This window comes from Sinohyriopsis cumingii, chromosome 16, assembly GCF_028554795.1.
Source record: "Sinohyriopsis cumingii isolate HCF-2022 chromosome 16, ASM2855479v2, whole genome shotgun sequence".
Classification (NCBI taxonomy): domain Eukaryota; kingdom Metazoa; phylum Mollusca; class Bivalvia; order Unionida; family Unionidae; genus Sinohyriopsis; species Sinohyriopsis cumingii.
This window is the reverse complement of record NC_142976.1, coordinates 44,072,168-44,087,516: the sequence shown is the minus strand read 5'-3', so window position 1 is coordinate 44,087,516 and position 15,349 is coordinate 44,072,168. Positions and strand designations below refer to the sequence as shown.

At 33.3% G+C, this 15,349-nt stretch overlaps 2 protein-coding genes across 5 annotated transcripts in view; one reads left to right on the top strand and one right to left on the bottom strand.

Moving 5' to 3' along the window:
- The window catches only part of LOC149780331 (acyloxyacyl hydrolase-like), a 68,839-nt gene extending 60,610 nt beyond the window's left edge, over nucleotides 1–8,229 (bottom strand). Inside the window, exons 1-4 of the mRNA XM_089937207.1 lie at nucleotides 8,098–8,229; nucleotides 7,309–7,465; nucleotides 4,303–4,408; nucleotides 512–583 (exon numbers count right to left, since the gene is read on the bottom strand). Coding sequence (XP_089793333.1) covers nucleotides 512–583; nucleotides 4,303–4,408; nucleotides 7,309–7,465; nucleotides 8,098–8,206 — 444 coding nt within the window. The 5' untranslated portion in view covers nucleotides 8,207–8,229. The remainder of the gene's footprint in view (nucleotides 1–511; nucleotides 584–4,302; nucleotides 4,409–7,308; nucleotides 7,466–8,097) is intronic.
- A 164-nt stretch (nucleotides 8,230–8,393) lies between these two features.
- Nucleotides 8,394–15,349, top strand: part of LOC149780329 (uncharacterized) — a 90,782-nt gene continuing 83,826 nt past the window's right edge. For all 4 annotated transcript variants that reach the window (XM_089937202.1, XM_089937204.1, XM_089937203.1 and 1 more), the window contains exon 1: nucleotides 8,394–8,493. In XM_089937202.1, coding sequence (XP_089793328.1) covers nucleotides 8,476–8,493 — 18 coding nt within the window. In that variant the 5' untranslated portion in view covers nucleotides 8,394–8,475. The remainder of the gene's footprint in view (nucleotides 8,494–15,349) is intronic.

Genomic DNA, 15,349 nt, shown 5'->3' with positions numbered 1-15,349 from the left:
TCTTGAGACATGACTGTACCACTTCAGTTTGCATTTTTTCACAGTGGTCAAGAGGTATTCATAGGGTCAGCTGGCTCATTAGAGCCTGTTGTGAATCTCTTTGTTGGTTACATGGTCAATGTATGAGATGCCCAATGAAGTTCAATCATAAATTGTTTAAAAGTAGATAAAATAAAATTACTACATTTCTGTAATTGCCCGAAAATCTAATCAAGTCATCTACATATGGATACAAATATGATATGCAAATTTAGCTTCTTGATAAAAAATTTCTACAACTCTGACAGATAGATGGACTATGCAGATGAATACAAAAACAGGTAAGACCAAAATCATTTTCATCAGTTACTTACCTGTTATTGATAATTATGAGAAAATTAAACAATAATGATTCTTTTCTTAACCTGATGTAAAAAAAAAATTCTCACTCAGACAATATTGAAAATAATTTGTCAACTTTAATTTGAAGTACCACATGGAAGACAATATAGTCTCAACATTGCCATACAACCTTAAAATATGCTTTGTCTTTCTCCATGTTTACCACAAGATCTCTTGTAGAGTGAATTTTCCTTGATTTTAACTGAAAAAGAATCATAAAACAAGTCATTTTTTATAAATTCAAAAATAATTATCAACGAAAAAATTTAAACTTTTGTTTTCTTGTGTGCATTTCTAACCCAATTGCCATCCGTACTTGCTTATAAGACCAGGCCAACTACAAAGGACACAGATCCAGATCTGCCATTGTATAATGTGCTGGGTCTGTGCAGTTTGTTAGGAGTAATCAGTGGAACAAACATCACAGACCCTGAACTGCAGGCGCATTATGCTATATCGGATCAGGATCTTTGTTGTTTGCAGTTTAACTTGACTTATAAGTGAAAATATACTGTAATAGATTGTCATGTATATCAGGATAAGTATATGGAGTTAGTAGCATATCAGCTGTAAATATGGTTGAGGGAGATAACTGTTATCAAGTCCATTAAGCCCTGCTGTCCATTGAAAATTGTTGAAGTAGCTAAAAACTATATTCTATGATAGACATGATTTGCATTGACTTTTTAATAATATTAATGTATTTCCTTTCAGTTATTTCAGTTTAATAATTGGATTTTTAAAATTATTGGTCATATTATAATAGATAGGGACTTTCATCTAAAGTACCAAAATTTCAGAAGGAGGATTATGAGGGCCCATAACACTACCAGGCTGGATTGGTTTGGTGTTTTACAGTAAATCAAGCAACACTTTGAATGCTATCATGCACAGGCAAGTGGAGGAAAGTGCCTTAAACAAGGTAGCCAGTCTCATTGATCTAATGGTGAGAAATTAACCTGCATGCTTTGACTCATGAGTTCAACACCTTAGCCATTAAGCCACCATGATTCTAGAACATGCTCAAATATCCAATGAACCATATCATTTGGATAGTATTTCAAGTGATACCTTCCATGTCAGTTATTAACCTTCCTTATTAGTTCACCTGCTACAAAGCCATGGAGCTTGTGTTATGGAAATGCATTCATCGTGTGTTGTATGACATCTGGCTGTCAACAATTGCTTGTTACCATGCTGGAGGTCATACTTCTGAACCAATAGTGATGAAACATGGAATGTAAGTTTATATTATCAAGATATAAGAAGAGTCCAATAAGTAGTGAGATCCATTCATACTGATGAGGTGATCTTATTGGCTGAACCTCTTGAGGCCAAATTTCTGATAACATTTTGAGCACACTTTGAATATATTATGCTCATCATCAAGACCTTGAAAAGTTTGATAATGCCTGAGATCCATGCATATTAATGTAATAATCTTTCATCTGCTTGGCTGAATTCGTTATTATTCTGGAGATCATACTTTTTCTAATTCCATTTTGATCAAACTTGGAACATATGCTTATATTATCAACATCAAGGAAAGGCTCAAAATGATCAAGATCTATGAATATTAATGTGATGTTGCATCTGATTGGTTGAGCTTGTTACCATGCAGGCCATATATTTAATATCATCCAAATCACGACAAACACGAGTTTTGATTCCCAAACCTCTTATTTATAAAAACATTATGCGCAATAATACTTCATCAAAAACAGAAAAGAAACCCACTTAACTTTCTTTACAATACAATACGTCTCTAACCTGTGGTCTGTTAAACAGTAACAAGCAGATTATACAGCTAGAGATAAACAACCACATTCCATTCTTAAGTGACTGAAAATAACAAGGGTGATTTTGTATTGGACAGTCCTGTCAGCATGCTGTGGGAGATCCCATTAGACTAATTTGCATAGGGAAAGTACAGTAGTGGAACAACTCAGATCATTTCAAGTTGGATAAATCAGAGATATATTAAGATTATTAAACTTCATGCTTTGCATGAAAATGTTTAAGCCATGTTTATAAATGATTACTGATTAGTTCATGATCAGGGGAATGCTGTGGGAGATCCTATTAGACTAATTTGCATAACAAAGTACAGTATGTTTGTAGCTAGATTTTACTCCATGCATCAAGGCAAAGCATGATCAGTAGCTAGAATTGTAAGTGTTGGAGCAATATTTCCATGGGGTGTGAATCATTCTCAATATTAAAATGCAACTGTAAATTTGGCTCTGTGCTAACTGTAAATCAGGGAAGAATGAAACAAATAATAATGTAGCAGAGCCCACCAAACTGAATTTCAGAACTCCTGATTTCCAGAGTCTGATTCTGTGAAATGCTGCAGCAAGGAGGAAATAAGGGATACTTTGCTCATACTATAACACCATATCAACATTTTTCATTCTAGAGTATGAAAATATGTTGACATAAAAACATCACCCTGCATTGGGGCAGATGAAGAAAGACCATTTTCAATGCTAAGAAATATTCAACTAAATATTCAGGAAAATTTAAACAACAGTAACAATCAGTCTCTAAAGAGTACAAAGAGGAACACCACTGACATCTGCATCCCCCTCAAACCCTTGAATAATCTATGGAGAGAACCAAAGTTAGCCACAATAAATTAACAATGTAATCACTTGTCCAATGGAACTTATAAAGACAGAAGCACTGTAGTATACTTATGCCATGTCTTTGTGTATGTGTGTGTGTGTGTGTGTGTTTGTGTGTGTATGAGAGAGAGATAGAGATTGTGTGTGTGTATGTATTTGTGTGTGTGAATAGAGAGAATGTGTGTATGTATGTGAATGCATGTGTATGTGTGTGTGTGTGTGTCAGTGTGTGTGTGAGAGAGATTGTGTGTGTGTGTGTGCATGCATGCATGTGAGTGTGTGTATGTGGTGATAATATCTGACATTGCTATATCTATTTTATGCTAGAAAGTATATTAAATGTTTGAAAGAAAACATTTATTTTATCTCTTATTTAAATTTGACATTCCAATCATTTCCAATATGCTTATATGAGTAAAAGACTTATTCTCAACGTCACTTATTTGGGTCATGCACACTCAGACCATAAAACACACTCTGAGTCTTTTGGATCCATTTTGAGCAAACTATCTGTAGTGTATGACAGAATATTATGAGCCCAACTTCAGTCAAGAGGGAATAATCCCAACAAGTACAACAGGCGAAATGCCTGAAAAAGACTTTCTATGGCTCAGGCATGACTAGCAATGCTGATAAAGGGAACAATTGTTGCATCTTGTGCTGATACAGGCAACAACTATTTTATCTTGTGTGCATCAGCAAGCACTGGGGCTTGAGAAAATAGGGGAAAGGCTCACTCTAAAAATTCCTTTACTCATGCTCCGTTACATGTAACAGTACAATGAAATCAATCATCACTAAGAATCATTATAAGGTATTATATGACACTAAAACATGCAGAGTTTATACCAATGTGACAACAACAAAAATACAATGCTTGCTCCAAAAAGTAAATGTCAACCAAACAAAACAGCAATATCTATTCTTAAATTTGACTGATATAATGACAATCTAGAAAAATCACAAATCAACAGACTAGATGCATATATACTGCCCATCCTACATACATATCTTGTTGGAATATGAGATTTCACGTTATCTTAATACTTGATCTGCGACCCCCTCCTCCCTTCCAAAAACCCAATAAGAAATAAGAAAAAAAAGTATGCCCCTAGTGCAAAAGGTTATCACATGTATTTGACAAATTTCTTTCAAAACCTTTTAGGGAGAGATATATTTACAGACAAACAGATAGACAGACAGGGAAACAGAAAAATACAATTACAATATCTGGAATGCTTTTTAAATGAGTGTAGAGCTAACGATTACAAAATGACCACATTGGTTCACTCACTCCATATGCTTTCTTAGGGAAGAGACTGCATTCTTGTTTTCCTGACTGTGTAAAACAAAAGCTCAGTTTGTGGCAAACTGTATCAGGTGTATCATCTTCCATCAGTCTAAAAATAGATATGTTTAAACTATAGCTGCATCAAGATGATTACTGTATATATTCGCTTATAAGTCAAGTCAAACTGGAAACAAAGATTCTGATCTGATGTTATGATTATATAATATTGCACCTGCAGATTAGGGTCTATGTTGTTTGCTGTACTGTTTACTCCTAACAAAGTGCACAGAACCAGATCTGTCAGTGCATTATGTGATGGCAGATCTGGTTCTGTACTAACTGTAGTTGGACTCATAAGCGAGTATATATGATAATTTACCTAATAAATTTGAGCAAAATAGTTTTCCAATAATGTCTAAATATAGTTTTTAAGAAGATTATACTTAATTAGTTCATAAACACTCAGTCTATCCAACCACACCATGTATATATATCAATACAAACACATCTTTGAATAAATTCTGACAAACTTTCTCATTACCCACACCTTGATTATTACAAGCATCTCCCAAACTACAGGTGTAAAGTACTCTGCTAATTTCATGAACTCATTAATTACAATTGTTTATGAAAAACCATTTAAGTTGCATGTTGCAAAAATGTTGAGGAAGTCATCAACTTGATATTTTAAGCAATTGTAATTGGCATTTAATTGATTTTACCATATACATAGGTTAAGGCATATTTCTTCTTAACTCTTTATAAATTTCATGATGTATTTTCAGTAATTTGTTTTAACTGCTCTCAATACCAGAGGCATGATTAGAATGCCAGAAAATAGCCCAGAAGATAAAAAGGGAAATATCTTTACACTGTATATTTACTGTACTAATTTTGTAGAATTTAACTTCCAATCCCCATTCATCATATTTAATCTTGTTTAGCAATCATTGCATTTAAATTTTTTAAAGCTACATTAAAAATCCAAATCACACACAAGCACACACACTATATAAGATACTTTGCTAATTGTGTAAGACACTTTGCAAATTGTCAAAGATACTTTGCTAATTGTATAAGACACTTTGCAAATTGTCAAAGATACTTTGCAAATTGTATAAGATACTTGCAAACTGTATAAGATACTTTGCAAATTGTATAAAAATAATGAAAAGAGCAGTGATGGATTAGAATATAACCTTAATATACTGTACACTACCAGGGTAGTTGAAGGTCAAATCATTTATAGTTTATTCACAGGCTTTAATATTTTTATATATTCTCTTTAGAAAATAATCACATCCAGGTGTTCTACTAGGTTTTTTTTTATAGTTTTAGTCCAAGACTTCCATGGTTGGAAATTTGAAAGTCTCATACCTATCACTTGGAAGTCCCATCATTACACGGACTTGAAAACTTACATGAATATAAATAAATTTTAGCAATTTTTATGTAAAGAGAGATATTATAATGCAAAGAGAGATACTATAATGCAAAGAGAGATATTATAAAGCAAAGAGGGATATTATAATGCAAAGAGAGATATTATAATGCAAAGAGAGATATTATAATGCAAAGAGAGAAAAAAGTATATTAACAAAAATATTAATTGTATAGCATTTCTGAATAGCATCTATTTGGATGAGACATCATGAAACACACATTTCCATCTGCAAACTGCACAGACCTGATCTGCTATTGCAAATTGTACTGGCAGATCTGGGTCTATGCAGTTTGTTAGGAATAACCAGTAGGAAAAAAAAAACAGCCCTGATCTGCTGGTACATTATACAATAGTAGATCATGCTAGCAAGTATATACTGTAGTTCAAGATTTTCAATGGCACTGATGTTGATATATTAAATATAAATGGAGCTGCCTGGTGTACCCAGGTAGATCTATTTATATTTAATATATAGTTATTATTGATTGAGTTGTACAATGATTGAAAGAGCTGGACAATTGATAAACTGGATAATTGAAGACCATAAACAAGATATCTAAGAAAGTTCCTAATTATTCAAGGCCATTAATGTTAAAATATTTACATTGTTTATAGTCAAACATGTTGTTTTTATGAGAACTTTCCAAGGTCACTGTAGTCTGTTCTTTGCTTTTCATCATAAGTCTCTTTCACATCAATAACAAAATATAGAACCAAATGCTAACAATGTCAATGCTCAAAATGCTCATGTATATGTTCAAAATGTTCATGGCAATGTTAAAAATACTCATAGCAATGCTCAAAATGTTTATGTCAATGCTCAAAATTCAAAATGCTCATGATATAATGCTCAAAATTCAAAAAATACTCATGGTAATGCTCAAAATTCAAAATGGTCCTGGCCACACTCAAAATTCAAAATGCTCATGGATATGCTCAAAATGCTCATGAAATCAATGTCTCACCTTGAGCATACTACTGTTATTACAAATCATCTACTGCCTTGCTCAATTTGAAATGCACAAGGCATAAATAATATGGTAGCTGATGTCCAGGACCCATGTTTCTGACTTATGGATTCATCTATTTTTAACACACCAAAAATATGGTGGATTCTGTCTCAGTTGAGCCATAAAAGGTATATTAAACCATAAAAATAAAGATGTAGGCAGAAATAATGACAGAAACAGACAAATATATTTACAATTGTATTATACAGAGTATTATGTACTATACTGGTGTGTTGAGACTCAGGTGCCATAGGACCAGGACCACCATACATCTTATTTAAAAATCTGGAACACAGGGAAAAAATTCTTCTTTAGTTCCTGTAATCTATGTTCACATATTATAGATTTTTCTTTACAATATGTATGGATGTGTGTATATATATATATAAATGAAAGATATTTCCTTCCTAATGTAAATACTAAATGTATCAAAGAATAATCTCAATTTGAACATTCTAACAAAATGACCAAAAAATATTTAAAACAATAAAAAAACCCACAATAAATAAGTTAACATCCTAACAATTACGCCAAAAATGTTCCCTAAACTCTCACATATCTATAAGGATGGGACCAAAGAAGTCCACAAACTCCTTGCATGCTTTCTGGTAGGTGCCTGGGAGGTATCCACAAATCCGATCTAATGCATGGATAATACTTTCATTGTGGATCGCAGAGGTTTGCTCAGCTAGCGCCACTATTACTGTGCATGCTGAAATAAATAAATATTTAGAATTTAAAATTAAAAAAATTATATAAAAAAATTTATATTAAAATAAATTCAGTTGTTAATATAAAGTCTTTTTACTAAATAATAAATTGGCTATATACATACCCATCTCTATGTGTGTGTATGCAACAATTTATTGTCTGAATAATCATTCACTTTGGTAAAATTAGAGAATACTGATGAATGCAGACACAGAAGTTTAGCCCTTCCTAATTTTGTGGTACTTAATGTTTAAGATATCATTATACAAGTTGTACAAGTATCTTTACCAAGATGTTTAGAATGTATATTTATTAACTTCTAAAAAAACAACAGTAAGATTTTGTTTATCAGCAATGAATTTCGAATTGAAAGAAAACACCAATATCTGACATCATCATATCTTGTTTAAAACAGGGAACCAGTCCAATTTTTATATTTAACATGAGTAAAAGATTCAGTAACTAAATAAATACAAATTAAACTTTGTAAAAATGTTCATATTAATTGCCGACAAGGAAATCCTGTTCAGCACAACAATAGATCAGGATGTAAAATTCATTAAGTTAAAATAATTCGACAATATCTGACATGTCAACTGATCTTGATTTATTTACAATAATGTGACAACTAACTTGCACATGATGCTCCTCCATTTGCGTCTGCACTGACAAGAGATGACTGAACAAACAGAAAAATTGCCAAAGCAATTATAACTGTTGACTTTTGCGAATGATACTCCATCTTTGAGTCATGTGCACGTTCCATATTTGGAACTATATCACATGATTTAAGATAATAAGAAGTCATGTGATCAATCAGTATCACATAAACACTTAAATGTGTCCAAGAGAAGGATTATTATACGCTTCAGCGACATGAGCCTAGATCTCGTTGGCGTGCGAGATTTCACGTTACCTTAAACCGCCAAATTCAAAGTGATTAGGTCAAGGTGTCGGCAAATTTTCAAAGGAAAACACCGCAAGTCTGATGGTTTAAATAAGACATAGACGATGGATCCATACACAGAGGTGATGAATATGTTTTTATTTTATACTTAAATGTGGCTTAATTTAAGAATGAAATCAGTCTTTTTTACCAATACTTTGAAAAATATTCTTGCGTTTACTGTTATTATATGGTTCTTGTCCCTAATTTGTACTCTGGCCCGTGGCCGTTCACTCAGTTATAATTAAATCAGTTTATCACTATGATTTTCATATTATCCGCGATGCAAATGCATGGCATATGATGCAAAATATTGCTTTAGATCATTTTTTCACTGGCTGGTCTAATAAACTTGTTCAGAATCAGTGTTCTACACTTGGGTGCTGTGTCACAATTTAAGATGGCCGACTTGAACCTATAACAAGCACAGGAAATGAATAATGAAGTACAAGCTTTTGTAACTAAACCATACATTTGTCAATAGAGTTGCATCCAATAATGATCATAATCAAGTCTGAATTATTTTGTCATAATACTTGGCTTTATTTCTCTAACTGAAACTAGTGGGTGTGTGCAATTCAAAAAATGTGTTTATACAGGACTGAGGTGCTCATCAACTACTAGTCAGAGTTTCCTCTGATCCTTGCCACCCCATTTTTGATATTGGACATTTATGTTGGAGTGTAGGGTCAGAGTCCATTCCCTATTGAAAAGTTGAAATTCGCCGACACCATTTGGTGTTGGCATGGGGTAGCCGCTTACTAGCCTGCACACCAAAATTGAACATTTCATTGAGATATACTGCATCAAATCAACAGAAATATGATTTTTTTCTCAAACATTGAGATCATAGCATTGGTTATGTATTTAATCCTCTGACAGACAAGACGAATGTACATTGTTGCTAAATTTGACCTGGATCTGGCCATTTGCATTCCTTGTCATGTGACAACACAACTCTTGCAACCTACATGTCAGTGACATCAGAGGTCGTGCAGTCACTCGGACTAATCAACTTCAAGCTTCTGAAATTTGTCTACATACTCCGCAGCTCCTTTGTGGTGTGCAGACCATTTTTCTCTGCACACTTTATGCATGGAAATTCCATGACTCTTCTTGAACCTTTGAAGCCATCCTTCACTATAGTCACACTCATGTTCTACTTTAAGTTCTTTACGACACAAATGAGTCTGGTCCATTACCATCCTGACCAACAAGTCCACTCTGACGTCGAAACCATTCCATCATCACTAGGTCATGCTCAGAACTCTTACCATCTTTCATAGTTTTTCTAAAGTTCATTTGCTTATTGGAATCATTGTCTGAATAAAATTTCAATATTTTGTCCCTCTGCTTCTTTTTTTTTTTTTATAAACAGTTGATGAACCAATGCCATATGTGTCGCACAGCTTTTGCGTGGAAAGACCACAATCATTTTTCTCAACAGTTCTACTTTATCCTGTATCGATGACTGGTGTTTACGCTTGATGCTACTACTGATGTTTGCTTCTTTCTTACAAGCCTTAACTAGGGTTAATTCTAAGTAAAATAAGTAAAGAATTGCACAAAATACAAGTATCACCAACAACAACTGCAGCGTAAACAATCCAAGTGAGTGTGCACCCAGTAAATTAATTTGGCAGTGTCGGGAATTTCAAGTGCCCTCTCGTAATTTTGTCTGAACTAAAAGAGGTGCTGGACCATCCGTTGCCAGAAAATCAGTGGTTTACCTCTTTCAGTTCTCAAAAAAGCATCATCCCCACATAATTTCAACTTGACATCTTCCTTGGCATTCAACCAGTCAAACACCGCTATCAGGCTCATTCAAGTAGATGATTGACTTAGCTATTATCCTTTTAGGCAATTTGCTATAAGGTCATGTTTCGTTGCCCATTTCTGTATTTCTCTGTTTGTCACAGTCAGCTATGTGACCAACAAACACTGAGATAGAGGGGGAGAGCTGTCTGGCAGCATTTTAATATTCAAAAATAGTCTTTTTAGTACCTTATTGTAGGTTTTTACAGAGTGTGGCCTGTATTGAGAGCATTGTTGCTAGCTAAGGTGGGTTCGATCCCCGGGCGGGTCATGCCAAAAACTTACAACAATGGTACTAACAGCTGCCTCACTTGGCACTCCACATTAAGAGGATAGTGTTAGGGCTGGTCGGCCCGGTGTCAGGATAATGTGACTGGGTGGGACATCATGCCACATGTCTGCGGCATGATGCCACAGTGCTAGACATCACTATAAACTGCTATATGACTGAAAAATTGTTAAAGCTACGTTAAAAATCCAAATCACACACACACACATTCTGATGCATTATTTTTATAGATAAAGGTTCTTGCAAAAATAAATTTCAGCAACAGTATATTTCATCTGTTGCCCAATTGTAATATCGATCGGTTGATCGAGAGAGATGTTTGCATGCCCTACATTTACTCCATCCCCCCTTTGTTATTGTTCTTACGATGCGCAGATCTGATAAGTAGAGAAACCATTTAACTGCAAACTGCAATAGTTGTATAATAAATAACTACTCACCTGTACATGCTCTAAGGGTGTAAGACAAACTTAACTGGTGATCATGAAATATATATATATTACATCACAATAAAATGCCACACTGCAGACATTGTAGCGATATGATTGAAAAATTATTAAAAGCTACATTAAAAATCTAAATCACACACACACACACACAGAGCTAAGGTGGGGATAACTTTAATATGCTTTTAAAAATTAACATTAGGCCCGGAGATCAAAACAGGTCTCTTACTGCATCATACCCTGTGTTAACATGATAACATCTTGCATGGAATTATTGGTTTTTATGTCATGTAGAAACCCCAAATCCTGATCATCTGGCATTATTTTAATTTTAAAGTAAGTAAAGGCGTGGCAAAATAAGTAAATTCCATTTTATCCTCTTATTCTGCCAAATATTCGTTCCACACATACAATTTTAGAAAGAGCAAGATACCATTTATTAAGATTTTTTTTAAATACAATTTTAGCCTATGTGCATTGCCTGAAATTGAATTTTGAATTCAGTGGGTCACATGTGTAATCCAAACCTGAAGATGCATTGCCAGGATGATGGAAGTAGTACAGATACTTAGTAACATCATTCTTAAGCTCGAAAATATTTTACATTGCAATTTTTAAAAACTTTTTAACCAAAATCAGAACACCATATAAAAAATTCATAACTTTCCAAAAACAATATATGTAACCGCTCTGGTGGCCTAGTCATTAAAGCATCTGCCTCATATGCGGGAGGTCATGTGTTTGATCCCTGGCCGAGTCATACCAAAGACGTACAACAATGGTACTAACAGCTGCTTCGCTTGGCGCTCAGCATTAAGAGGTTAGTGTTAGGACTGGTCGGCCCGGTGTCAGGATAATGTGACTGGGTGGGACATCATGCCACATGTCTGTTGCATGATGCCCCAGTGCTAGATATCACTATAAACTGCTACATTGCAGACATTGTAGCGATATGACTGAAAAATTGTTAAAGCTACATTAGAAAGTCCTAATCACACACACACACATAAGATATGTAATTTTAATAAGACTGATCACCAGCTTATGAGGTATAGATGTCTGAACTGCTACTTTGGTGATTTTCAGTGCCAACCTATTATAAATACGACTTAACCCATTGCCATCCTGTCAAAGTGTTAAGTATAATCTCAAATTTTAATTTCCTGCTCAGTTTTAGGAAAAATATCTGAAATTGAAACAATTGATACGCACACACATTTCGCATTTTTGATTCATCCTGATTGTGCCTATATTTTTGAGTAAACCAAAGTGATGTGAAGGCTCTAATGCATAATCAGAGACAGTTTATTTCAAATTACCATACACAGAAAAAAATGAATACACGTTTTAAAAGTCTGTTTTTATTTACTTGTATAAATTTATTAATACCGTAACATTTATTTAGTTTAACTTATTATAGACAATATTTCCTTTTTTTAGTAAATTTTTCAAGTTCCCCTCTTTTGAGGGGGTCAGAAATTTTGACAACTCATTATTTTGAGATTTAAATTTTTGGACATCTCCCAGCGTTATATCTTAAGGTTTAAGGGGGGGAAATATAAATATGTGATAATGAAACCATCATAATTCCAAAGAAGTTAATGTTATATTTTATATGTGTATTAATGTGCCATGGACATAAAACAATCTGGCTGTTGGTATATCACATTGTTATATGTCTTCACATTAAAAGCCGTGGTATATGTATATATATTTATAATATATTGGTTACCTTACTTGAACTACCATATTTGATGTATTTTTTTGTGCACAATCCAGTTATCAAAATAATAATATTTAAATGCATCATAATTTTTTGTACATTTCACTTTGTATTTTTCGAGAGAAAAAATACATTAAATTATCGCACATAAAATTTCTAAGAAGATTTACATTTGCAAAAAAAGATCGAAAATACTGTATTGCCATTTTATTGTTACAAACATTAATAATTAATTGTTGGTGAGAAGATACACTGATTGGTGTATAAGTATGGGTGCCTGTCACATAAGTCTGGGGGGGGGTCACATGATCCCCCAATCATACTGAAACATATATATATATATATATATATATATATATTCATTCTGACAAGTTTAATCATGCAAATGAAGCTGAAAATGTCAGAAGATTCATGTATTTAAAAAAAAAGGTTTAGTATATATCAGCTTTAGTCTCAGACTGCTTACTATACTAACTCTTCCAGCTGTGACTGACTGACCCCACCCTGCCAAAAATCCTGTGGGCGCCTATGTGTATAAGCTCTCTTATTGTCATTACAATATCTACTGGTGTTTATTAACAAATGGACAAAGGACTTCACAGACCATACCTTTAAGTATTGTCGTTATTTAGTTGTCCTTATTAAGTCTGTCACCGTAACAAAGCACAGCGTGCATTTTAAAATTAGTTTGATGTTTTCTTATCCAACGGATATTACATCTCAGTACCTGTTAAAGTGAAGACCACAGACCATTGGTCAACTAGTCTTACTGTTTCATTATAGTCATACAAACATAAAATAGAAAAACCTTGTCATTTTCCATCGTAAATTTGAAAGTCACACTCTGATAAATCGATATATATATATATATATATATATATATATATATATATATATATATATATATATATATATATATATATATATCTTTTAAGTGATTGTTCTGTTTTGACTTGGATATATCTAACATTTTATTGCAAATATTTTTTATGATATACCCCACTGTTATCTTTATTGGCAAGTTCAAATAACAAGTACTGCGTATGATCACTTGTCCTTATAGCATCTACTGTATTAAACAACAGCTTCAATAGCACACTGACAGATTTTCATTTCCCTAAAGGACACACGGTACTAATGATATGGAAAAATGGGAACCAGCCTGGAAATGGGTGAACATAAAATAAAGTATATATGGGTTTGGCTGACCAGGATTGGCTAATAATGTTAAGTTATGGTTTAGGAAAAAGAATCCTTCGAGAGCTTATCCTAGTTGTAAATGAAAAAAAGAATAGAGGCATTGTTTTATTGATGGAATTTTAGTCCTTTAACAGTCTTGAATTTGGAACACTCATTACTAAAATTAGCACCTGACTCTTTGGTGCAGAATTAAAAGCACATGTTTCAAACACGTGCAGGTCCAGAAAATGCAGTGGCTCATATCCTTTCCTCAACGCATTAAAAAAATGTAAGTTTTTGAATTTTTAATATCATGGTGTTTGCATAGGTTTACTATGGGAACTGAATTAATACTGTGAGTCCTATAGAGAGCCTCATTTCCTTAGTGATAGCCTTGCTGATTTGACCTCTAATATCTATTCTTGCACTCAATCTGGTTTCAACTGGATAACCAAAGTGCTAAGCATGTTTAATTACCGTGTAAATAACATTGCATAGTCATGTGGTTGTTGTGACAATGTACATTGTGATTAATACAAGAAAGAATTGTTGATTTAACTGTATATTGATAGTGGAATAACGTAGAAATACATGAGGATTATTACAATCGTCAGGTAACTGAAAATATTCTTTTTTCTCTTTGCAAAAGCTACAAATAAAAACCACCCTAAATAAATACAGTCCTGTATACTGACAAAATTTTATTTCATCTCACACACACATGCACACATAATCACATCCATTAATTAAAACGTGATTTCGTGTTCTTTATTATTATTTTTTAATTTGATGAGATTGTTGCTGTACAAATACAAGTTGCATTTAATTTCTTGACAACGTGGGCTCTCGTTGCATACAATTTACCAGTACATAATACCCATAACTAATACATGTTCAAACCATCTTAATCGTTTTGCCAACATTACAGCTACATATGCTCTAAATGCAGACAAGCTTACACACTGAGACATAATCCTACATCTCATTCACTAATAACAACAAAAATCATTTTGAGTGCTTTTATTTTTATCGTAATTAGATTCTTGAATTGAGAGCACAATGAGACAGAAAATATGTTTACTTTGTACGTTTGTACCGTTAGGTTGTCGAGTAATGTGTGTTCTATAGAACTTGTTCAGGTACGACCCCTTTATTTTTCATACATGGTCAATACCACCAAATGATAATTATTTATTTTACATATAGATTTTTGTATACTGAAATTAATAATTATTTTTTCGTGTATGAAAAATTATATGAAATACAGTGTGTCGTGTATTTTTCAAATCTGGTAACCTTAAAAGTGTATGTTTGGATGGAGAGATGTATGCTGTGTATTTTGACCATGTGACTTTAAAAGAGAACAGCAGAAATTATACATTGCAATAAATTATAACAGGGTACACCTATATTACATTATTGTATTTGCAAATTGGTAAAAATACTTATTCAGTTACCACTTAAACAAGACTTTATTTTTAACTTTA